Here is a 26848-nt window from a genome sequence, read left to right as displayed (position 1 = left end):
TACGAATATAAAATAAATAATATAAAATTTACACGATAGACTAAGAAGTTGGAACGGAAATGTGGTATAACAGATTCGGAATATTTACTTGAAATACAATGACAGCCGCTAGTAGCATTAAACTCGAAAATTAATAAGATTGTTCACCAAGGTAATGCAATTACTACAGGTCGTTGACGTTGGCAGCTTTTCTTTCTAACACGCCATCCTGAACTCCGTGACAAGAACTCAATTTGTCTCTTTGCACAGCTACTTTTTAAAATACAATTTCAAAAAATGGTCGTCTGCTTTACATTTCCGTGTGCCTTGTTTACTTAATTCTTGCTAATCCGAGGCGGGTGCCGTTTTTTGCTGCGTAGATCTAAAACAATAAAACCGTGTTTACCGCCTGCAGCAAAATGGTTTACCCGTTTGTGTGTGTGTGTTTTTTTTTATGGGTAGAAAGGTCAGGGTTATAAAACCATGTTTCGGGCGCAGGCAAAGACGGTAAGTTTTAAATTTCATCTTTTGAACAAAGTCACCTGTCGCTATGCAAAATGGCTCTTTTTGTACACCGTCAAGCAAGGAAAAGGAACAAATTTACCTTCACAGCCCCCCATTATTGTAGCTATGCATGGTTCCCGATGGTAGGAACCATGGTAATTTCGGCCAGTATAAAACGGCAGTGTATTAGAAAGAGAAGGGAATAAACGTATCTTACTTATAAACCTATACAATTGTTATTACGCCATGATTCGCCAAAACAAGCTAAATTTTGTTTATCTCTCAATTTTTTTCCTTAGAAACCTTGCAGTTCTTCAAATGTGATTTCCAATTAAAATTAGATATCTACATATATAATTTTAACTAATGCATATTACAAATGATTTGTCAAGTTGAAAAAAATATCATAAGTGTCCAATTTTGATATTAATTAAATCAAGTTTAAGAATTTAAAATTAATAATTATATCAAGTTTTCTTTAAAAAAAAGCGGATACGTCGTTTCTGCACCGAGCATTATAAAAACTTTCTGCAAAATGCGTTCTCATTAATACGCCATCTTATTTTTCCAAATGCCTTAAATATCTTTAAAAATCTCTGCAGTTACACAGAGAAATAATAGTTGAATTCTTAGTCTATAAATTTATTTAAGCACTCTTTATAATATGATTTTTTTTCTTCTAAATTTATGTTATTGAAAAATTGTCTTAAAATTTTATATGCAAATATTTGTATATATTTATTAACTTAAATTAATTTTTAATATCTTATTATATAGTTAATTATATATATATATATATAGATATATCTCACTATTAGCAGGTAAAATTCACATTGATTTCTCATTGTTGTTTTTTGTTGCTGTATTTGTAACTACGATTAGGTATTATCCGACCAATATTATTGCTTTTCTTGAACATTATGCAAACAAAGCGCCATTATTAAGATTATATTACACATATTTGTACAAAAGTTTTGAGACTTTTATAAAGAATACGATAAGCATCACGGGAAATAAAAAAAACATGTTTTATGTAAATTTTCGAAGAAAAAATTTTAGTTTATAATTTCAACTTAAAAACATACATAGAATGATGAAACGCACAATGTTAATACGATATTCTAAGACTTGCTTCTAAAAATATACAAATCCGAACCAGATATAAATAAGATTCCACCAGCTAATTTCAAGGAACACCATTTAAATGTTAAAAAAAAAACCATATATATAACATGCATATCAACTTGAACGTAACTCTGCGCGAAATTCCAAACTGATACTGAATAAGTGTCGATGAACTCAAAAACATTTTTCAGCACTTCTATGCAATGCGCTGTGACAAGTCACAAAGGTTATACGTTTTACCAACGGCATGCGCCACGATATATCAAACATAATGATTGCGATCTACATACGTGTGAGAACTACCAAGAGTTTTGCATATTTAAAATTCTTGCCGTGCTCTGTTCTCGGGCAAATCAAGATGACAACAGAGGAAGTAAGTAAGGGTTCCTATATGCCAGAACATATTAGTAATTATAAAGAGATTTGAATTAAGTATGTGAATTTATAGCATACCTGACAAATTAGTATGAAAAAAGAAGTAAAATTGTATTGTACTGGCGTACGTGCCTGAGAAAAAAAAAAACATATTCGTCATAATGATTATTCCGAAAAAAACCACACAACTTACGATAGGGTATATATCATTTTCCCCTTGTCAATTAACCCAATTTGTACTAAAAGTTGTGTCATTCCGAACACTTCCTTCAATGACATTCATGAAACAGCTGATTTGCCAGCCTTCAAAAATTGCCCACTTGAGTTTCCGGAAAAACTTCTTTCTTTTCTTTTTTGGGAACGAACGTGTAAGGAGGTAAGACCAGCAGAGACACGCCAACATAATCATGAGTTCAAAACCACGTTTAATGGTATAACCAAACGATATAAATATATATTGACGCGGTTATATAAATATTATTTAAAGTAGTAAATAAAAAGTGTGCGCTTCAAATATTTTAATCGGCAACGCGTGTTAAATCTCTGCTGGCTACCAGGCTGCAACCACCATCCAGATTTTAACTAGCTGCTACCACCATCAAGACTCGGAAACCACCAGGAGGAGGCCGATCCTCTGCGAATCAGCATCATCATCCTACACCTGGAAGCCACAAATCCGTGACACAGATAAATAAACATATTTTCTCTCCCAAATATATTGCTTTTTATCCTAATTGAATTTTACTGCTCCCAAAGTAAACTATTTTTAACTTTGCCGTGCCAATAAATGTTATGTTAAATTAAACATGCACCAAAGTAAAAATAACTTAACATTATATATACGTGTGTGTAAACACGTGCACACACTAAGCTAATTGCGATAAAAGGTGTTAACATTTTATATTCCGAAGGAAATTATACATTAATTTAAAGAGGAGAAAAAGAAAAATCTTAAATCGCGCTAAATATTACATAGGAATTTGCTTTCTTATCTAAAGAAAACCAAAGGGTAATTTAGTAAAGAGTTACCCCTTTTAACTTATTGTTAACCTAACTTAATTAGGTCAATGAAAATAAAATCTAATTAGAACGATAATACTTGTTAAATAATGATTAAAATAAGAGTGTCATTTTGGCATTTCTGAGGGCCAAAATAATCATTAGTCTCCCTCAACAAGAGTTGGTTTTCTCCTTTTAGTTTTATCTTAAAGTCTCGATTTCAATGCACACCTACATTTTACATATTTATACACATGCATGCTGTCACGTGATTTAGGAGATCATCACATTTAGTGATCCCTCCCTTACTATTCTTCTGCTTTTCAATTGAAATTCTTGTCGATTTGTTTCATTTCATTTCTTACAATAACTAAAAACATGAATACTTATTAGGGTGGATAGGAAAATAAATAACATATGCATATATGAAACAAACATAAACCTAAGATTTCAGCGCACACAGCAAGGAGGCCTCTTCGCTACGTGGGACTGCTTTATTGACACCAATGTAAGTCATATTGAATTATTATTCTTCACTAATTATAAAAACAATTTTTTTTTCATCCATATGTACCTATATACGTGTGTATATACACAAGTGCGGTTGTACCCGCGGAATTAGTGTACTTAAATTTCTTTTACGTTTGGTTTACTATCCAGATCTTCTCTTCTAAGTGATCATACATACGATGATACGTACATATGGAGGAGCTTAGTTTGTTGAGCTACATACATACACAACTATGCAAAGATTATGAACGAACTGGAATTCATTCATAATATAAAGAATTTCATTTTTTTTTGATTCACTCAAACTTTCTGCCAACATTGTTTTTATTTGAGAACCAAACGTGGTAGACTCTGTTCTCCCACTCTTCCCTAGTTCTTGGTTTGCTCCTTTCCTGTTTCTTTGCGAAAACCAATGCATGTGTATGTAGGTATGTAATTAGAACATGAAAATTACATACTTTAAGAATATAGGGCAATGACCAAATACGATACCAGCTGTTGAGGTAGGTTAGTTATTGTCTTTTTGTATAAGACCCATCAAAAAAATGTGTTAGTAGTTAAGTGATAGAAGCATATGTGAAATTTGAAAGTTGAGTTTCTTCTCTTAGAATCCTAAGTACCATAAGCACATAATTATGTCTTGAATGTAAATAAATATAGTTTTTATAATGGATTGCTAAAATAATTAGTTTGGTCTGATCGAAGGAAGTGGGGGGTGGTCTAATGGGGCCTTATAACCATCTTAAAGGCCAAGGTAGGGTGGGTTTAGAGCAGCCGAAACCTATATATGTGCTGCAAGGTGATAAGGGTTGAACACGTAAGTACGCTTGTAGAAGTAAGATTCAGGTGATAGTTTTCTTTACGTTTAGTGTGCAAGTATAAATATTTCTTGTTAGGACTGTAGAATAGGGAGAAGGTATCTTGGTCCTGTAGCTGTTTGAACTACCCCGCCCCAGGCTGAAGCTCCGGGAACAAGCCAGTGCACACGCGGCAGCTACAGGAGGCATCTCACAAGACCTTCTGAACGATACTCAAACGTTTCATAGCACCCTTTTCACAGGTACCATAACAGAAAATGGCGTCCAAGTGTGGGGCCCGAGAGATTATATAAGTAGCATTCTTTGGCCTGTAGTATTTATTCCCTTTTGGAATACGTTATTGTCCGTCCGGCCATAGTTCTTTGGTGATGTAAGAATCTTTGAGCGAAAAATTTCTTGGAATGCAATCCATGTAGCTTAATGCCTACGGATTTGACCAGCTTTTCATGCAAAGAGGAATTACCAAGGAATAAAATTTTTTCTTATAAATTTTTTTTTGCGTTTATGTGCTCAAGTATTTGCTGGAATTGCAACTCTTTTGGGTTATATGCCTTGGGAATTGACCGCGAATCACCAAGTATGTAGACGATCTTATAAATTATATATCTTTAATTTTCGAAATAAACATTTTCTTCTTGTTAGTTGCATTTTGTTCAATTGTGAGGAATTAAGTTGCAGTATAGCTAAATGCTAACTGGCTTACCGACAGTACCCAACAATTTGTGTAATTTTATAAGCAAGATAAGATTTGATATCCAACTCGTTTGAGTTTTGTTAAGGATTTGAAATATTGTTTACTCCACCTATTTAAATTTGTGGATTATTTCTTTCTCTTGACCCATGCCTTACGATTGCAGCGTACTTACATTAGCCTGATATCACCCAGTTCTGACACCCCTACGACTGGAGAATCAGAACAACATTTTTTGATTATAGATAATTATCAGTTTTTTTGGAAGATTTTTCTATACTTATCATATTTTGATTTTTTTTATGAAATTTGGTTTAATTTTGTGGAACTATTCTATATTGTGACAGACCAATATTAGATATCAATATATTTTTTTGTGTTTTCTTTTGAATCGCCCTAATAATACTAATATTATAAGAATATTATAATATATTTTCTGAACTCGATTTTGCGGCATCCTTTCGAAGGTTGCTAAAACAAAAATACCCTTTTACTCGAGACTAGTTAATATTACGACGGGAAAAAGTCAGTATAGCTAGTTATCCATATTTTTATTTTGTTCATTTTTTTTCAAAATTCTTTTGAAAATGGAGAACGGATGTACGATCTGTAGGACAAGTTTCCATGAAAACGATCAGCTTTTGACAACAGTCTGCTCCCACCGTTTTCACCGAACGTGCTTGTTGACTTGGCTCAAAAAGAAGAGCTCATGTCCCCAATGCAACGCGAATTGCTGTAGCAAGGAATTTACCCAGAAACCAGGCCCGAATACTAGATTGCGTCTAGCTGCCCAGACAGGAAATCCTCCTAACGAGAGACGGAGATTAAACGCGAGTTTCCAACATCGAGAATCGCTAGAGCAAGGAGCAGGTAGTTTACCTGAGCACCAATCGCAAGGAGCAGCGAGTTTACCTCTACTTCAACAGCAAGGTGCAATCAACATCAATGCTGAAGAGGACAACCGAGTCCAAAACATAGTTTCGGCAGTGATATCTGCCAGGCAGGCAACAATTTTTGACGATTTAGAAAATCGCGTTACCCAAATTCTAGAGCAAAAACTCGATGGTGTCATAGCCAACTTAGTAGAGAGACTAAATATAAATGCACAGTCGGCGCAACCTGTTGTAAACAACAGCCCGTCACATGTTAATCCACCTCGCACGGTACAACCAAATGTATCAACTCCTTCGTGGCCTATTGATATTCCTCAGTTAGCGTACGATTCTCAGAATCAGAATTTTCATAGAAATATAGACCAAATACGGTTTAGTGATAGTACCAATATTCCAAACTCGGGAAGAATAGCTCAGCTTATATCAAACTGGAATATTAAATTTGATGGTTCCCCTAGTCTTTCAGTTGATAGCTTTATATATAGAATAGAAAGTCAGGTTGTCGATACCTTAGGCGGCAATTTCGGTTTATTATGTGAGCATGTCCAAATCCTATTTGTAAGCGAAGCAAGGGATTGGTATTGGCGATACCGGCGATCTGTTGAGCGTGTCACTTGGCCTTCTCTCTGCCAGGCTTTGCGAACCAACTTTCAACAACACAAAAGTGATTTTGAAATAAAGGAATCAATTCGCAGTAGGAAGCAAGGGCCAAACGAAACATTCGATGACTATCGAAATGCTGTTCTGAAAATTGCAGAATCTTTACAAACTCCCTTGCCTGAACCTGAGCTGGTGGAAATATTGCAACATAATCTGAGACCCCGCGTTCGCCAACAACTCTTATACTTGCCTATCGGTTCAATGGCTGAATTGCGAAGACTTTGTCTTAAAGGTGAAAGCCTTCTGAATGAACTTGCGAAGTGTAGCACCACAGTATCTGCCACCAATCAACGACCACCACAGCGACGTTTTGTGAATGAGTTGATCCCTGAAGAAGATTCAGCAGGAAACATAGAATACGAGATTGATGGAATTTCAACAAATCTAAATAAACCAAAATCTATTTGCTGGAACTGCAAAAATGAAGGACATCGGTATTTCGACTGTCTGGAGGAAAGAAGTGTATTTTGTTACGGTTGCGGTGCCAGTAATGTATACAGACCTACATGTAAAAACTGTAACCCGGGAAACGTGAAAGCGGGCGAGGGTTTGAAACAGACCCCTCGCCACGATCAGAAGAACAAATCGTAAATAATAAATCTACATTTGCACCTCAGTCGCAAAGCGAGGATTGTCTAAAAGTACTTGAGAGGAAAAATAATAATAATATTAGCGATGATAATAAACTAACCCCTTTCGTTCATACGATTATACCATATAAAGTTCGCATGCAAAATTATAATGAAATTAGAAGCAAAATATTCAACACTGATTATGCGAAAACAAACTGCCGTTTAGTTCGATCGTCAGCACGTGTAGTAGAATTTTGGAAAAAAGTTAAGGAGAATCGAAAACAGCTTAATAGCACTATCTGTTCTATTGAACAAAAAAACTTTGATGTGAGGCCTTACGCGGAAATACATATCCTTGGAATAGAATATTTAGCCCTACTCGATAGTGGAGCACAGGTCTCTTGTTTAGGTTCGAATTTAGCTGAAGAGATTAGTACGAAAACTAAACTGCGCAAACATACAACAGCAGTTTGTACAGCCGATGGCAAAATGCAAGTTGTTTATGGCACAGTAGAACTTGACGTCAAATTTGAAGGTAGAAGTGAGAAAATAAAATTTTTTATAATACCTAGCTTGTCTCAAAAAGTTATACTAGGAGTTGACTTTTGGGCCAAGTTCCAAATCGCACCCCACATAGTTGCCGAGATATCACCTTCCCCATGGAAAGAAGAAGAAAACCTTCTTCCCTTAAGTTTTGAGCAAAAACGTCGTCTTGAAAAAGTTAAAAGCCGATTCCCAAACTTCGAGAAAGAAGGCTTGGGAAAAACCTCGTTAATGGAGTATGTTATTGAGCTCCAACCGAACGTCCGTCCGATTAAGCAAAGGTATTTTCCAATCTCTCCTGCAGTGGAAAAGCTTGTCCATGCAGAAATTGATGAGATGCTTAAGTTAGGTGTAATCGAGGAGTCTCCAAATAGTCCATGGTCCAGTCCGATTGTTCTAGTGAAAAAGCCGAATAAAGTCCGTCTGTGTTTAGACTCCAGAAAAGTAAATAGTGTCACAATAAAGGACGCTTATCCCCTCCCACATATAGAAGGTATATTAAGTAGAATACCAAAGGCTAAATTCATTAGTTCCCTTGATCTGCGACGCGCCTTTTGGCAAATTCCCTTAGCAGAAAACTCCAGAGATTACACCTGTTTTACAGTCCCAAATCGTCCGCTTTACCGATACCGCGTGATGCCCTTCGGCCTGTGCAACGCCCCACAAGCTCTCTGTCGCTTGATGGATCGTGTTATTCCTCCCCAGTTAAAGAACCAAGTATTTGTCTACCTAGATGACCTTTTGATAGTGTCGGAAGATTTCGACACACATATGTCCGTTTTGTCCGATGTTGCTCACTGCCTAAGGAAAGCCGGTTTAACAATCAATGTCGAAAAAAGCAAATTTTGTATCAAGGAAGTACGTTATCTTGGTTACATTGTTGGTGATGGCACTCTTAGAACGGATCCCGATAAAATTTCTGCTGTAACAAACTATCCAGTCCCATCTAACATAAAACAGCTAAGACGCTTCCTAGGTATGGCAGGGTGGTATAGACGATTTGTCGATAATTTTGCCACTGTTACCACTCCACTGACCAACTTGTTAAAGAAAAGTAAACACTTCAGCTGGAACGATGTGGCACAATCAGCGTTTGAAAGCCTTAAGCAAAAACTATGTAGTGCCCCAGTCTTGACGAGTCCCAACTATGAAAAACCGTTCATAATACAATGCGATGCCTGTAAGTTTGGTGTTGGTGCTGTTTTATTGCAGAAAAATGACGATGGAGTCGAAGTACCAATTGCCTATTTCTCGCAAAAGCTAAACAAGGCTCAGAGCAACTATAGCGTTACAGAGCTAGAGTGTCTTGCAGCTATGCTTAGCTTGAAGAAGTTTAGAGCCTACGTAGAAGGGCAAGATTTCACCATCGTCACAGATCACGCCAGCTTGCAATGGTTGATGCGCCAGTCAGATCTCTCTAGCCGACTAGCCCGATGGTCACTTAAGCTCCAGAAATATCGATTTACAATTGAGCATAGAAAAGGTTCCCAAAACGTAGTACCCGATAGTTTATCACGGCAGAATTTCGAAGATATTAGTGAGTTACAAGTCCGTCCGTCTATAGATCTCATGTCGTCCGAGTTTTCGTCCGATGAGTACACAAAGTTAATACGTCAAGTTCGTAATAATGAAAGCCAACTACCTGATCTGCAAATAGTAGATGGTCATTTATATAAACGAACTGAACACCCTGACGGAGACCCGTCTCGAGAAGCATTTAACTGGAAATTGTGGATCCCAAAAACTTTAGTCGAGAGAGTTATCCAAGACGCACACTCTCCGCCAAATAAAGGCCACGCAGGCATAGCAAAGACATTGGAGCGTCTACGCGTGAATTTTTATTGGCCAAACATGGTCGCGAATGTAAAAGACTACGTACAAAATTGTGACATTTGTCGTCAAAGCAAAGCGCCTAATGTAATCCTGCGACCTCCAATGTCCACCCAGTATGCTGTTCAACGTCCATTCCAAAAATTGTATATAGATTTACTTGGCCCATATCCACGATCCCGACAAGGCAATATCGGCATTTTAATTGTTCTTGATCATTTAACTAAATTCCCATTACTCAAACCAGTTAGAAATTTTAATACGTCCGGCATTTGTAATTTCATGAGAGAGCAAGTTTTCAGCATCTTCGGAACCCCAGAAATAATCCTTAGTGATAATGGAAAACAGTTTAAATCTTCGCAATTTAATAACTTGCTTAAGGAACGGGGAGTAAAACATGTATATACAGCTTTATACAGCCCTCAAGCTAATGCTAGCGAGCGGGTGAATCGGTCGATACTACAAGGCATCCGAGCGTACTTGAAGGATGATCAGACGCTCTGGGACAAACATCTCCTTGACATAGGTGAAGCGTTAAGAAGTGCTTACCATCAGTCAATAGGATGCTCACCATACTATGCACTGTTTGGTCAACAAATGCTATCCCATAGCGAGGACTATCCTCTTTTGCGAACACTCCAGGTACTAGATGACCAGCAAATAGATAGAACAGACAGGCTTAAACTGATCCGAACGTCTTTAGTTGATAAAATTAGACTGGCGTTTGAAAACTCAGCTAAACGGTATAACCTGCGTAGCTCCACCAAAAACTTTAATGTAGGAGACATGGTTTATAGGCGAAATTTTGCACAAAGTGATGCAGCAAAGAAGTTCTGTGCAAAACTTGCACCAAAATTCATCAAAGCTAAGGTGGTGGCACTAAAAGGAAACTGCATGTATGACCTTGAAGACGATTCGAGTGGAAAACGAGGAATATACCATCGAAAAGACATTTTGGAAGCCAAAAACAACGCACCAACACTCTAGGTGGGGGGGTGTGTACTGGCGTACGTGCCTGAGAAAAAAAAAAACATATTCGTCATAATGATTATTCCGAAAAAAACCACACAACTTACGATAGGGTATATATCATTTTCCCCTTGTCAATTAACCCAATTTGTACTAAAAGTTGTGTCATTCCGAACACTTCCTTCAATGACATTCATGAAACAGCTGATTTGCCAGCCTTCAAAAATTGCCCACTTGAGTTTCCGGAAAAACTTCTTTCTTTTCTTTTTTGGGAACGAACGTGTAAGGAGGTAAGACCAGCAGAGACACGCCAACATAATCATGAGTTCAAAACCACGTTTAATGGTATAACCAAACGATATAAATATATATTGACGCGGTTATATAAATATTATTTAAAGTAGTAAATAAAAAGTGTGCGCTTCAAATATTTTAATCGGCAACGCGTGTTAAATCTCTGCTGGCTACCAGGCTGCAACCACCATCCAGATTTTAACTAGCTGCTACCACCATCAAGACTCGGAAACCACCAGGAGGAGGCCGATCCTCTGCGAATCAGCATCATCATCCTACACCTGGAAGCCACAAATCCGTGACACAGATAAATAAACATATTTTCTCTCCCAAATATATTGCTTTTTATCCTAATTGAATTTTACTGCTCCCAAAGTAAAATATTTTTAACTTTGCCGTGCCAATAAATGTTATGTTAAATTAAACATGCACCAAAGTAAAAATAACTTAACATTATATATACGTGTGTGTAAACACGTGCACACACTAAGCTAATTGCGATAAAAGGTGTTAACATTTTATATTCCGAAGGAAATTATACATTAATTTAAAGAGGAGAAAAAGAAAAATCTTAAATCGCGCTAAATATTACATAGGAATTTGCTTTCTTATCTAAAGAAAACCAAAGGGTAATTTAGTAAAGAGTTACCCCTTTTAACTTATTGTTAACCTAACTTAATTAGGTCAATGAAAATAAAATCTAATTAGAACGATAATACTTGTTAAATAATGATTAAAATAAGAGTGTCATTTTGGCATTTCTGAGGGCCAAAATAATCATTAGTCTCCCTCAACAAGAGTTGGTTTTCTCCTTTTAGTTTTATCTTAAAGTCTCGATTTCAATGCACACCTACATTTTACATATTTATACACATGCATGCTGTCACGTGATTTAGGAGATCATCACATTTAGTGATCCCTCCCTTACTATTCTTCTGCTTTTCAATTGAAATTCTTGTCGATTTGTTTCATTTCATTTCTTACAATAACTAAAAACATGAATACTTATTAGGGTGGATAGGAAAATAAATAACATATGCATATATGAAACAAACATAAACCTAAGATTTCAGCGCACACAGCAAGGAGGCCTCTTCGCTACGTGGGACTGCTTTATTGACACCAATGTAAGTCATATTGAATTATTATTCTTCACTAATTATAAAAACAATTTTTTTTTCATCCATATGTACCTATATACGTGTGTATATACACAAGTGCGGTTGTACCCGCGGAATTAGTGTACTTAAATTTCTTTTACGTTTGGTTTACTATCCAGATCTTCTCTTCTAAGTGATCATACATACGATGATACGTACATATGGAGGAGCTTAGTTTGTTGAGCTACATACATACACAACTATGCAAAGATTATGAACGAACTGGAATTCATTCATAATATAAAGAATTTCATTTTTTTTTGATTCACTCAAACTTTCTGCCAACATTGTTTTTATTTGAGAACCAAACGTGGTAGACTCTGTTCTCCCACTCTTCCCTAGTTCTTGGTTTGCTCCTTTCCTGTTTCTTTGCGAAAACCAATGCATGTGTATGTAGGTATGTAATTAGAACATGAAAATTACATACTTTAAGAATATAGGGCAATGACCAAATACGATACCAGCTGTTGAGGTAGGTTAGTTATTGTCTTTTTGTATAAGACCCATCAAAAAAATGTGTTAGTAGTTAAGTGATAGAAGCATATGTGAAATTTGAAAGTTGAGTTTCTTCTCTTAGAATCCTAAGTACCATAAGCACATAATTATGTCTTGAATGTAAATAAATATAGTTTTTATAATGGATTGCTAAAATAATTAGTTTGGTCTGATCGAAGGAAGTGGGGGGTGGTCTAATGGGGCCTTATAACCATCTTAAAGGCCAAGGTAGGGTGGGTTTAGAGCAGCCGAAACCTATATATGTGCTGCAAGGTGATAAGGGTTGAACACGTAAGTACGCTTGTAGAAGTAAGATTCAGGTGATAGTTTTCTTTACGTTTAGTGTGCAAGTATAAATATTTCTTGTTAGGACTGTAGAATAGGGAGAAGGTATCTTGGTCCTGTAGCTGTTTGAACTACCCCGCCCCAGGCTGAAGCTCCGGGAACAAGCCAGTGCACACGCGGCAGCTACAGGAGGCATCTCACAAGACCTTCTGAACGATACTCAAACGTTTCATAGCACCCTTTTCACAGGTACCATAACAGTATACTACAAGGCAAACACGGTACTTGTCGGTAGCTCTCTTACTCTGAGTCAACTTTTCACTTTCAGTCGTATTAGTGTGGATAGTAAGAGATTCAGCCTAAACTATCAGCGCTTTAACACAACGCAGCCTTGCGTTAGACAGTGCTGATGCAATTCCTATAATTTTTTTTACTAAATGGAATTAAATCTACTTTGAACAAATTTTAATTATATATATATTTAACGCTCTAATATTATTAATGAATTGATTAATAATTTAATCGATGACTGAATTCATTAAAGTATTGAGGGTCAAAACTATGTGACTCGTCACTTTTTCAAACTGATTTCTCGACTAATTATTCCATTTGATCAATCAACTATCAAAATTAATCTATTAGTAATCAAGTAAGTTGAAAAGTGACTTACTAAAATTTTGATCATTTAACTATTTAAATTAGTAGAATAATCAAATAGTTTGAAAACCGTCTAATTCAAATTTTGAATAAAAAAAGTTTTGGTTATTTAAACAATAAATTTAATAATAATTCAATCAAAATGATGTAACTTGTAGCATTGTCAAACTGATTTCTCGAATAATTCTCCTTCTCATCATTCAACTATTAAAATTAATCGATTCATGAAGAAATTCGAAAAAAAAACAAAGCAGAACTTTTAATAATCAATTATTGGTAATTTCAAGAATGAATTGAATAATAATGTAAGCGATTAATTGATTCATTAAAATATAAAAAGTAAAGATAAATTGACTAGTCACTTTTTCAAACTAATTTCTTGGGTAATCCTCTTATTTGAGTGTTCAGCTATTAACACTAATCGATTTTTTTTTATTTTTTTTTTTTTAACAGAAATTTTGAGCAATGAATTATTGGTAATTTGAATAATAAATTTTATAATAATGAAATCGATTAATTAGTTATCAAAGCATGGAGGGCAAATCCGGGAAGTCCTTCTTTCTACCATTCAGATAATAAAATTAATCGATTAATCAAATAGTTTGAAATATGACGAACTAAAATTTTTAGTAAACAACTACTGGGACGGTCATAAATATATATTAAATTTATTAAAAAGAAGTTAAACTCACCTTTATTCTGCATAAAACTCTCAATACTTTTAAGCGCGTTTGTTTTACGTAAAATGCGTATAACACAAGCAAAATAATTATAAAATAAGCTGTTTTGTTTTCTTTTATACTAAATATATTTATATATACACACTATTTACATCGACTTAGTGTTAAACTTGAATTACTTGAGAATTTAAAATCTGACACTCTTATCGCTTTATTTACTAATATTATTATTATATTTTTTTTTGTTTATAGCTATTTATTTATAGGCAGGCTTTCTGACTTGTTCAATAAAGAAATAAAACTTAAAAAAATTTATTAACCTACTATTTACAGCATAAAGTTAATTAAAACGAACCGAAATTACTTACAGTCAAAAATTGCTTAGAAAATAAACCCTACGGCACACATATACATATATATATATATCTAGTATTAATTAACTTAGCAACGGTAACAGCTTTTATAACACATTTACTATATCTACATACACATGTACATATATAATTAGAAAAAATTCTCTCTTACGCTATCACCAAGTTGTCGGCAGAATTTTCTTATAATAGCAAATATTAAATTTTGTTTTGAATTTAGACCAAAAAAAAAATGTTTGTGTATGTACATTTCTATGTGTGTGCATTTTAAAATTTTCTGCTATAAATAATTTACAAAAATTTAATTGTTTTATTCATTTGTAGCTTGCATTTTAATTGGTTACATTTTCTTTTCATATTTTTTTTTATAAATTTTTGATATTTCTTCGAATTTTTATTGATATTTTTTGTGTTCGTATTTGAGTATTGGCAGGTGGTTTTGATGGCTGCATATAAATAAACAATACAAAACATTTAGAAAATGAATAAATGAATTTATGCGTATGTAACTATGTGTATATAAATGTGTTTTTTTTTTTTTTTTTTTGTAAATGCAGTGCTTATTAGGGTAACCCATAATGCAATTTTTGTTCAAATATAAGGCACCCTGTCTAGTCGCTTCAGCGTATTATCTATACATAAAAAGCCAAGTTCAAAACTTTTGCGCCCCCATTGCACTCAATCTATAATTCTAAGGTATAAAAAAATTTATATGTATCGGTAGGCCTTCTCAGGGAGCAATTCAGACCACTAAAATGTGTTGAGGGCCAAAAATAGGGCTGAAATATAAATTACAAAATGGTATCACTACAAATGCCATACATATACACACATATTCCAACGACCTCGCGCGAATATGGTAGCAAACCACATTTTAACAAAAAAACAACGTCTCAGAGAAATGCTTATGGAGACGCTCTCCAGATTTGTTGGATGTGTAGCGCGAGAGTCAGCAAATATTAAAAAAGTGTAATTTTCTATGTTGATGTTCGAAGTATTTATAAAAACAAAGGAGATTGTTCAAGTTGGAGTTACGTGTACTTTTACTGCTTTTCCAGTTAATAGCATAATATCAAAAAATAAATAAAAAAAAAAATTAACTAAAAGAATATTCAGAGATCAACCCTAGCCAATGATATGGCCAAAAGAGGTCTCCGTTAGGACAGCCTGCCTCGTAGACCCGTTAATTAAAGCGACAATAATGAGTTTCGGCTCTTTCAACGTCGAAATTGCTCCTTAGTTTGAGAAAGATATTAAGGTTGAGTACTAGGTGCACACTTTTTATTTCATATCGTCTACTCAACTGACTGTATTCAGTACGACTCTCACCGTAACTCTATCTGCGCTTTTAACCGCACTATAACACATATACATAAGAAGTTAGCATCAACTGACTACCAGTAGCAGGATTTCAAAATAAATAAAATAATTTGATTCTCAATGATTTTATGAGCCATTTGGCATTGGCCTGGCCTCGGGAACGGTTTGTGTTGTGAGAGGGCAAGACAGCTTACCTGTGAAGTATCTATCGCCAAATGAATTATCTACCACCGAGGCACAGTTTCCACCACACTCCTATACTTCCAGCTGCGCGATTGGTACAGGCTCTATCATCCGACCACTGCTATTGCTTGCTCCGCTACCTAACTCGTTCCGACTGCTGTCATACCCCTCCTTGGCTGTCGCCATCCCTGAAATCCTAGCTCCTGAAATCCTAGCTGGTATTATGACCTTGGCCTGCCGCCGTTTATAGAGCTACTTTCGCGATCGCCTAACAATTTGTTGCCGACCACCTAAACAAAGTAAACAAGTTATGATTTCAAAATCTAAAACCTTTTCACCATTGCCATTTTCTTCATGACAAACGTTTTTTAAAAAACATTTAGGTGAACCGCAAAATATGCACTAAAAAAAAAAAAATATATGCACTATATCTTCAATATAAACATAAATAAAAATAAATGTGAGGCGCGAGAGCCTCCGAAGAGATCTAAGGCCGAGCTTCTCTTCCAATTTGTGTCGTGCTCCTCAAGATTTTCCCTACAATTTGACCGGACGGGACCTACATGTTTTATGCCGACTCCGAACGGCATCTGCAAGGCAGATGAGTTTTCATGGCAGAAATACACCCGGAGCGCTTGCCAAACACTGCCGATGGGCGACCCCGCTTAGAAAATTTTTCTTCTAATTGAAAAACCTTATTTCTAAAATTTTGATGTTGCTTGCTCGGGGTGTGAACCCAGGGCATACGGTGTGGTAGGCGAAGCACGCTACCATCACATCACGGTGGCCGCTTCAATATAAACAGACCTGTTAAATTTCCATTAACATAAATAATCATTAATTTCTTTGCCTTTTTCAATATTAATGTTGAATGAATTTTTATATCTCATGACTTTGTGACTAATAATTAATTAATTAAAAATAATCTTGATTACTGCCCATTAAAAAAATAATACAAACTAGTTGACATTAATTATATTATTTTTGCAATTAAAACTTATCAAAATTTATTCAATTGATCTTATTAATCATTTAACTTAAAGTAATTAATTTATTAATTTTTTTGTGAAATCAATTAATTATTAATCATTAAATTGACAATTATTCTTTAAACAATTGTTTACAGACCACATAATATAATTGATATCCTGAATGAGAACAATAAAGAAGATTAACAATTTTTTCTCCTAAGCCGCCTCACAGTTCAAACAAAACCTCTATTTATGGAGTACCCTAATAATGGTGTTAAAAAATAAATGCGCTTGTATATGTGTACAGTTGCTAAGCTTTTCGTTTCTACTTCACTGAATATGTCATAAAAGTGTTTTATTTTAAATATTTGTAATTTTTTTTTTTTTTTATTTGCATATTCGTTTTTAAATACCATCAGTTGTTGTTTTTGCTCTTCTTTATTTTCATTTTATTTTGTTATTTTGTATGTTGCTTATTTCTCGTTTTTATATGTATTTGCTGGCAGGATCTATTTGTTAGTAACTTTTCTGTTGTCGTCCTTTTCGACTCAAGCTTTTAGTGTCTTAGGATGGAGCAAAATAAAAATTCAAGTTTATGACGTACTTAGTAACTCAAGATGTTTAAATATAAATTTTCAATAACTATTTGAAAAAATATTGTTATATAACAATTTAGTCTAAATATTGACTGACTATAAATATCCGTAGCCTGTCGCGTTTGTCAATGTTGATTAATTTCACTTTATAACAACTTTTTTAAATAAGCTTTGAAATAAGAGAAATAATTTTTTTGTATTGTGTTCCACCCATATGTGTTTATAAATGTTTGTTAATATGAGTGTGGCTTTTTGCTCTCACTTGCGATTTAAAAACTTTGCACACATAGTAAAAATTGTATTTTTTGCCTTTTCTAATTCTTGTGTTACACTGTTTTGACATTCATATCATGATGATCTCATGCATGTTTTTTGTAATGTTTTTCAAATGCACAATCCTTTTATCTGCCTAATTTAATTAACTTTTTTTCTCGCTGTACAAGTTTTGTAATTTTATACGTTTCCTTTTTTTCCGTCTGATATTTATATTACCTGTAAAACTTTTTTAATTAACATAATTTGTTGCAAATCAAAATTGTTAAAATTTACGAAAATATTGTCTTTCAAAAGCTTAAAAATGTCAGTCTTTAGTGGTTGTTCTCGCTGCCTGTAAGAAAAAAGAGAAAAAAATAGAAGGTACATTAATCGAGTATTATATACTTTAGGTTTCATTTAGCCAACACGCGAAAAAAACCGACAGGTGAAGTCAGTAGTACAACAACAAAAACTTGACGGCCCTCATTATCCAGTCATGAATTTTATAGTAGTAGGGAGAAAAAATTGTTGGTACTACTTTGTTACTTTTTTACTACCTTAGTAATGTTATGTGCGAAAAAAAGGCCACCTTGATGTATCTGATGTAGAAAATAGAAGAGAAAACAATGGAAAGGGGGAAAATATAGGAAGTTAGAGGGCAGTCAGACTAGTAAAGAGAATAAGAAGATGAAGACTAAGATTATGGGCAGTGAGAGTACGAATTGAATAAGATAAGATCAAAGATGGAAAAGTAAGAGTAAAAGCGGGGAAATTTACGGAAGGATGAAAGGAAAACAGATATTGAATGAGACGATTAAGGTAAACTAGAAAATCCACAGAGGAGAGGAGATAAGAAAAGAAGAGAGTTAGACAGTGGGGAAACAGGTGGATTGATAGAAAAAGTCAGAGCAATTTGTGTCGGGTTTGATCGTAAAACATTTCCAGGTTTTAAATAAAGCCAACATTTTTTTTTTTGTCCATAAATTCCGATTTGTTGATGCCTCGTTGCTGTTAAGCCTCTGCCGCTATATATTTTTACACCAGCCACCTCCTTCTGCTCAATAACCCTACCTCAATACTTGGATTACAATCCACCGTCAATCCCCCGTTTTCGTATTACAAGCTTCACCAAATATTCATCCGCAACTTCATGAGATTATTCAAAATCGTCAATCATCTCGCCGACTTTAGCAGTATGTTTCCATGTTTCATGTTTAGGACATTATGATACTCTGAAGATCTAGCCGTTCAGTTCCGTTGACTATTTAACTTAACTTAACGTAACTTTTCGATTCCTCTCAGCGTGGTTTTAGGTAAGTCATTCGCTAGATCGAAAATATTAAAGAAATCACTAATATTAAATGTGACTTTTAGTCAAAAGCCCTACAAAGAGCCAAACTAATCCAGATAAACGTTTTGTTGTTTCACTCCACGCCAATAAGCGCCATTTACCTAGCAACTTTCACCTCCGATCAATGTTGTCTAAAAAAAATAAACGTAAGGCGCGATAACCTCCGAAGAGATCTAAGGTCGAGCTTCTCTTCCAATTTGCGTCGTGCTCCTATTTTTTTTTTTCCTACAAGTTGGCGGGATTGGACCTATTTGCTTTATGCTGACTCCGAACGGCATCTGCAAAGCAGATGAGTTTTCACTGATAGCTGTTCATGGCAGAAATACACTCGCAGTGCTTGCCAAACACTGCCGAGGGACGACCCCGCTTAGAAAAATGTTCTTCTAATTGAAAAAACTTGTTTCTAGAGTTTTTTGATGTTGCTTTTCCCGGGGCGTGAACCCAGGATCTTCGGTGTGGTAGGCGGAGCACGCTACCATCACACCACGGCGGCTCGTTGTCTAACCATAATTTAAACTCAAAAACGTAGAAAATTTTAAATTTTGACGAAAACGACTAAAACTAGACACTTAGAGTGACGTTTTGGCCTGTTGAAAATTGCCCAAAAATTTGGCATTTTTTTTATCCTTTCTTTCTAGTAATGTATAAAATACAAAATAAGTGGTACGAAGAATCTGGCAACTGTACCCGATTATATTTCATCACAACGACTAAAAGCTCACAGTAAATAGAAGCGACAGCTTTCGTAAATTCGAGTGACTGACTTTGACAGCATTTGTATCTCGTTCACAATCAAGCTCACCAATAATCTCAAACACAGACTCAACAATAGCTGTACAATTAGCTGCCACAATTTAAATCAATGAAACGGCGATCTGTGCTACAGCAAGTAGCAGTAGCTGACGCTATATCAGCTTATTAAATGTTACTATACCACGAACACATATGCTAGAATTACAACAGTACTAAAGTGTGATTTAAAATGTAGGTTTTTGTTGTTTCAAAATGCTATTAAATATTTTGGTTTCAAATGGAATTTAGAATTTGGAAATAGTGTTGTGCTAGTCATGTGTGACACAACTTGTGAAAATATTAAAAATAAAACGTATCATTGTGATGGGCTAAGGGTATAGCTATGACTAATTTATAAAAAGCAAACCTAATTTTCTTCAACTCATTATAGAAGAAAGTTCCACATTAAAAACGAGAAAGAACAAACTGATAATTTGCTCCTGTATCCCTGCTCAGTCTTCATAGGGATAAAATTCGGAGAAGTCACTGTCACAAAAAACATGTTGTTGCTCATATGTCAAGTGATTTGCCAACTCCAATTTTTGCAGTTGCACATTTGATATATTTCCTTCACCTTACAGCACAATTTATTTTGTAAACTGATACTCCACTTTTATTCTTACCTGGCGGTCAGACCACAGCATCATTATTATAGACGTCATTTATGTGCTTTCCTTTCTCTTTCAAATTGCATTGCTAAAAATATAATTTGAAAAAAATTAGGAATTAGCAATCAGGTATGTAATAACTAGTATGCAGATATTAATACAGTAATGATTAGCAATATAATAAATACATACATAAACAATAGGAATGACTATCCCGAGAACTCACTTTTTTTTTAAACAAAAGAAAAACTTAAAAAACCTGTGGCGTGATTTTTGCATATGGCTACTAAAATTTTTTATTGCACAAACAATTAATATGGAGGCAGATTAACCGCATTGATACAATTTTCGAGATATACGTGTCCTGAATTTCGAAAAACACCTTTTACTGCTATATCTACGCTGACAAAAATCTAAGTAAATTTTGTAATCAGAAACTGGATATTGTTTGTTGAAAGTCTCGCCGTAGTGCAGTTTTGGTATATTTTATGTCAGGTATTTCTAGAATTTTTTTTAAGATCTTCAAAATTCATTAAAAATTTTAGAACTTTTTTTGCTTCTGGGAAAATTTCTTCTTTGAATTAACTGAAATTCGTCAATGTTCGCAATTTTTACAATAACTCGACACCTGCGCACAACCACGTAAACTCAATTGACGGTTTTCAGAAGCAAAAAAAAAAAAAAGTATTTTCTTAGAACTCCAAATGGATTTTGGAGACTAGCAGCGGTACTTTCAGGAACAATAACGATAAAAAAATTGTAGAAGTGGCCCGATCTCAAATATATTGTAACGAATTTTGGGAATTTCTGATTATTACGCACCTCCTGCTAACGTTCGAAACGCTGAACTGTAGAATAAATAGTTCCAATATTTAGTATTGCGAAATATTCTTTATTTATACTACTTTGGGGTAGTACAATTATACTTCAATATCACGTACATTCACAATAGCGTGCTTTAACCAAACTGATTAGTTATTCCTAAACTTGAACCGCTTTTATGCTCTCTGTTGCGTCGTTCGCATATTTCTTCTAATGTCTAGACTTTTCACGAAAATGGAACAGTTCTATCGTATGCTTGGTTATTTAGCTATGCGTATGTGTGAGTAGAAACTTCTGCTCTTAGCCGATGACTACATGTGTGTATGTGAGATATCTCTTCATTTCGAGCTGCTGGTTAAGTGTGCGCATGTACATAAGTGTGGCTGCTTGCCGTATTTTTTGTTGTGCTTATTTAATAGTGGCTTAGTGATGTTAAAATTTGCCACAATATGTACTTGGAAGTCCCGAAAGACAGAACGTAACGAAATTGTCATATCTAATAAACGCATTAAAAGCCATGTAATATATTCAGTAAATTAACAAAAAATATTGCTGAAGAAAAACAAGAAGTCGTAAATCAAGCATTTTAGGGCTACATAGATTTGATTTTATTATAGGTAAAGTAATTAGCGCAAAGTAAACTAAATTGATAGTAAGAACTGAGACTAACAACAAAAAAAAAAAACAAATTTATTTTCACAACAAAAACCAACCAAAATGCGTTTGCTACAGCTGTCAATGTTCACGCCCAACAACACACATATAAACTCGCTAATTTTCTTCTACGCACTCTAAGGACAGTCTTAAATAGAAACGAATTGCATTTTTTCTACAACCGTTTGAGGGCGGGGTATATAATTATTTACAACCAACAGTACGTGCGCCCTGCCACTTAAATCGCACATAAACTTCGAACGGAATAAGGAGCAAGCTGAATCGAACAATAGATGAAACATAACGAGAGAACATAAAAAATTAATTAAAACAGTGTATAATGTAAAATTTCACGCAACTGACTTTGTCGCGCGTAAATTTTGTAAACTGCTAAAAAGAAAAATTACCTGCATGCGATGGGAGATGAGGCATGAGGTTTTAAATGCTTCCAAGCGAATTGTGGACTATTTTGTGAGCGTGGAGAAACACAGTAAAATTGTTGCGTAATGATGACCACAAGTACTGCAGCTGTTGTACGGTACAGTGGGCTGTTTTGATTAGGTGTAGAATGTACCCGCTTCATTCCAGTTATGAAACGGAAATCACAAGATATAACGTTATCGAATCCTAATTCTAAGAAACAGACTTTTTTGTCTAAAATACTGCGCACTCATCACAACCCTGCAGTTAAACCAACTAATTGATTACTAGAAGAATACTAGTTTGCCAAAAATTCCAGCTAGTATGAGTTCTTTAATTATTCTATTCATTTTAACACGGCGATGAAATATCAATTGCCAGTCTCTGCATCAGCATCATACCAATTGACAAACTAGTCATTACATACACCAACATCGTACCAGATGCCATACTAGTCAGCATACCCATCAGCGTCATACCAATTAACATACTAGTCAGCCTTTGCGCCAGCATTATACCAGATGGCATACCAGTTATTATATACATACACCAATATCATACCAATTGACATACTAGTCGATATTTGCATCAGCATCCTGTTAGTTAATATACTACATCATTGTATGTATTTCATATATGTATATAAAGTATGTGTATATGTACAAATATCACTTTAAAATTTTTCACTTCAATACATTATACTTTGGAATAAATTTTAATAAAAATACGTACATACGAAGCCAGTTGTAGTTGACTGTGTCAAAACAGACCAAGCTGCACTAGCACCGTCCTATGATGCGCGTTAATGGAGTTCAGAACGGTGGTAGTGATATGCACTTTACGGAAGTCATACTGATGATTTTAAAGGTTTTCGTTACTGACTAAAGGGATATCGGTAGATACTGGCTGGGTTTCCGGTCTTTGGTACTGGGTTTATTCTTACCATTCTCCGTTATTCTGGAATGGCAAAGGCTTTTAAGGACAAGTAGAAAAAATGTGCTATGCTACTGATGCCCTCATGGCCTAGGTGTTTTTGCATCAGCATAGGTATTCCGTCTGGGACTATTGATATGGAAGGCTTTGCCTTTTCAATGGCTTCTTCAACCTCTCTTGAGGTAACGGTGAGGTGCGACTCGTCATTCTTGTGTTTATGTGCCCGTTGATTTGGACGATACATACAATTCGACTGAAGTATGCATTGCAAATTGGCTACAGAAAGCACTCGCGCATTTCCTCGAGTCCAACAGACGAAATTCTAGTCAAATAAATTATTCAAATACTAACTAGTAAGAATAACACCACAAAGTTATAGCCACTGAACTATTCTAATACTGACTAGTATGATGAACGCCACAAAGTTCTAGTCAATTAACTACTCAAAAGCTGACTAGTATAAATAACCCCACAAAATTGTAATCAATGAACTAGAATGTTTGCTGACTACTTTGGCTTTTGAATGCAGGGAATGTCTGACTGAGCTCAATGAAGTCAGCTGAATTGTTGTATCAATACATGGTGTGAGAGTAACCAAAAGTGGACGAAGTAAAAATAAAATTGAGAAAACATTAAAAACTTAATTAATTCTTTCCTGGACGTCCGAAATGTAATGAAAATTGTACGTAAAACCTTTAACCCCTCTGGTTGATGTGTTGCTACATGGAGTCACAGGACACAAGCAAGACTTAAGAAACAAGTGCATTAAAATGGCTATGATAATGTTAACAATTAAAAACAACAAGTAAGTATGAAAGTAAAAACAAAAATGTATAACACTTCCACAGCGCAAAGGTGTTTATAGCGACTTACCTCTTGTTTGGCCTGCCATTGCTTCATCGCTGACTTGTATTTCTCGAATTCGTTACACCAATGTGAGTAGATTTTTTGGTAATCATTTTTCTTCGAAGGTGGCGTACATCTGCGAAAAAAAAGTAGTGGAAGAACGAGTAAGTGGGAATGTAAAATTTTATTAAAAACATTTTAAATAAGTGCAAAAAAAATTACGAAATAAAATAATTTCAAGAAAATTAATGCTCCCACCCATTCCTGGTTACCTATTTGTAAAGCAATGAAGAAGTTGGTAATGGTGTGTAAAGGGAATTAGTCCTGGAAAATAAATTAACGGACCTTAACATCATTGATACAAAGACGTAGGATACTTATATATGTACATTAGGCTGGTACTGAAATTTTTTTTATTAGGAACATTTTAAGCTATAAAAGTCAGTTGTGTTTCATTTTGAAATCAAATTATAAATGAAAGTCGCTCAAGGATTAAATTTTCAAATTTATTTATGTGCTTTAGCAAATAGTTAAACAGAGAGTTAGTTTACCTAAGTATACATCAGGAGCCTTAACACACTTATCTTTTTGGGTGATTTCTTTAATAAATAAATTTTGTCTACTCCTTTAGCAAAAACAAAACTACTATACGAAGACGGACACACTTAATTATGAATTTGGTGTCAAATGCTCGAAGTATAAAAAAAAGGTCGGACATACCTCGAAAATAATAAAAAAAAAATTTAAGTAAACGGTTTTATTGAAAACAATATTTACATTAAGTGATAATAATTCTAAAAGCTAGAAAATAATTAGGTATGTCCTAGGTACTAGTCATCACACTCCCTATCAATCTAGTGAGCCAAATCGGACCACAAATACGATTTTTTGAAATATTTCGATCCATGCGCCAACTCTCGGGGTTTTTTGCTTATTATTGCATTGTCATCGGGTTGTGAACTACATTCCTAGTTTGAAGCTGGTAGCTTATCGGGAAGTTACTTGAATTTTAATTACAAAATTCGTGCCGCCAGGCCTGTCAAGTCAAGCTAAATAAAACCGTTTAAAAAGGCGTGAGAACCAGATACTCGTGCAGAGAATTATTATCGTCCAGTTAGTACTTTAGCGCCTAGTAATACGCTTCTTATTGGCTTCTAGTTGTCTTGAAATAGCCGGTGGGAAGACGTGTAATGGGGTTTATAGTGAAGTTTTATCGGTATCTGTAACATAAAAAACCCTGTGAGTAGCCGATAACATTACACACCGTTAACAAATTGGTAATAATCCGATACAAAAGGGATAGTTTTCCGATATCAAATCGATAACTTTTGATCACAAGTTAATAATTTTTCCATAGCAAATTGAATTGAAATCTTTAGAAAAAGTTTTTTCAATTAGATACAAACTTTCTTGGCTGGGCCGGCCCTCGGCAATGGTTTGGCAAACACTCCGAGTGTAGTTCTGTCATTTAAAGTTTTTCAGCAAAATTTCATCTGCCGTTCGGAGTCGGCATTAACCATGTAGATTATGTTAAATTGTAGAAAATACTAAAAAAAGCACGATGAGAATCGGAAAAAAGACACGGCTAAAAGCTTCGAGGAGGTGTATCGCGTCAACTATTTATCCCCGCTTAGTAAGTTTTACGAAAAGCGACAGGCCTTTCCTGGATTCAATCCGTTTCGTTCCGACACGTACACCTTTTGGTACTAAACTGTTTGCTTCGGGAACGATTTTCTAAACCCACTCACCTTCGGATCAGCGTAATTTAAAGGCATCTTACGACAGGAATGCCTGCGGTGAAAACTACTTCCCTTGACCACCCCTCAACACAACACTTCGTTAGAAAGTCTGCCTATTGCACTAATGTCGAGTATAGTTTTCTATTTTCTAAGTCACCCTATCATTACATGTATTCACACATATAAATACATACATAAATTAACCCCACGCGGGTCGAAAGTGTGAAAATAGCACACACAAATATCTGCACAGCAGCTGCAGACGAGCGCGGTACACAGCAAGCGTTGCGAATTATGGACAGCGCGCAAATGCGAGAAGCAGCAATTGCAAAGAAGATTAAAATTGTGACTAAAGTACCTATTGGAAAAAAAACATACATACATACATACTCTTGTGTTACATAAGTAAGGCAAGGTGTGCGATAAATGATGAATGGTAAAATTGTGAATACTGAAATTTATCGCGTATATTCAATGCTTATTCGTTGAACAAATTCCAAAGCAAAAGGAAATTAAGTGCGCGGAAGGATGGGCGTTCATAATTGGGAAGAGTTGGGGGTGTATGTTTGTAGGTGTAGGTGTGTTGATTAAATGGAAAACGTAAACTGGAAATTGTAATGAAAATGAAAACGAAGAAAGCAACAATAGCAAATAAATAGCACCTTGTCACAAACGTAAAATTGAATTTTAATTAAAGCGTTAAAGCAAAGGGGAATTGTAGCGTGTTTGTATGTGTGTACACGTAAATACGCGTGTGAACGTATCGTGCTCAAATACGCAATAAAATGTTCAAGCATCAAAGACCTTGTACACATTTGAAAAAGCTTTCAAATTTTATTAAACAAAAAGCATTTTGAATTATGAAATAACATCCAGCAGCGCCTTAAGCATCTCCGTGCTCCCGAGAAAGGCATCACAGCATTTCACAAGGTGATGTGCGCGTCTACA

At 35.0% G+C, this 26848-nt stretch overlaps 1 protein-coding gene across 4 annotated transcripts in view; it reads right to left on the bottom strand.

Moving 5' to 3' along the window:
- Nucleotides 1-16121: 16121 nt before the first annotated feature.
- The window catches only part of Sema2b (Semaphorin 2b), a 484623-nt gene continuing 473896 nt past the window's right edge, over nucleotides 16122-26848 (bottom strand). For 3 of the 4 annotated variants that reach the window (XM_067774324.1, XM_067774326.1, XM_067774325.1), the window contains exons 14-16: nucleotides 24189-24297; nucleotides 20502-20574; nucleotides 16122-18087 (exon numbers count right to left, since the gene is read on the bottom strand). In XM_067774324.1, coding sequence (XP_067630425.1) covers nucleotides 20509-20574; nucleotides 24189-24297 — 175 coding nt within the window. In that variant the 3' untranslated portion in view covers nucleotides 16122-18087; nucleotides 20502-20508. The remainder of the gene's footprint in view (nucleotides 18088-20501; nucleotides 20575-24188; nucleotides 24298-26848) is intronic. The other variant, XR_010951199.1, reaches the window with a different exon arrangement.

The sequence above is a fragment of the Eurosta solidaginis genome, chromosome 3, assembly GCF_040869045.1.
Source record: "Eurosta solidaginis isolate ZX-2024a chromosome 3, ASM4086904v1, whole genome shotgun sequence".
Classification (NCBI taxonomy): Eukaryota; Metazoa; Arthropoda; class Insecta; order Diptera; family Tephritidae; genus Eurosta; species Eurosta solidaginis.
Note: the sequence above shows the minus strand (reverse complement) of the source record. Positions and strands in the feature narration are given on the sequence as shown.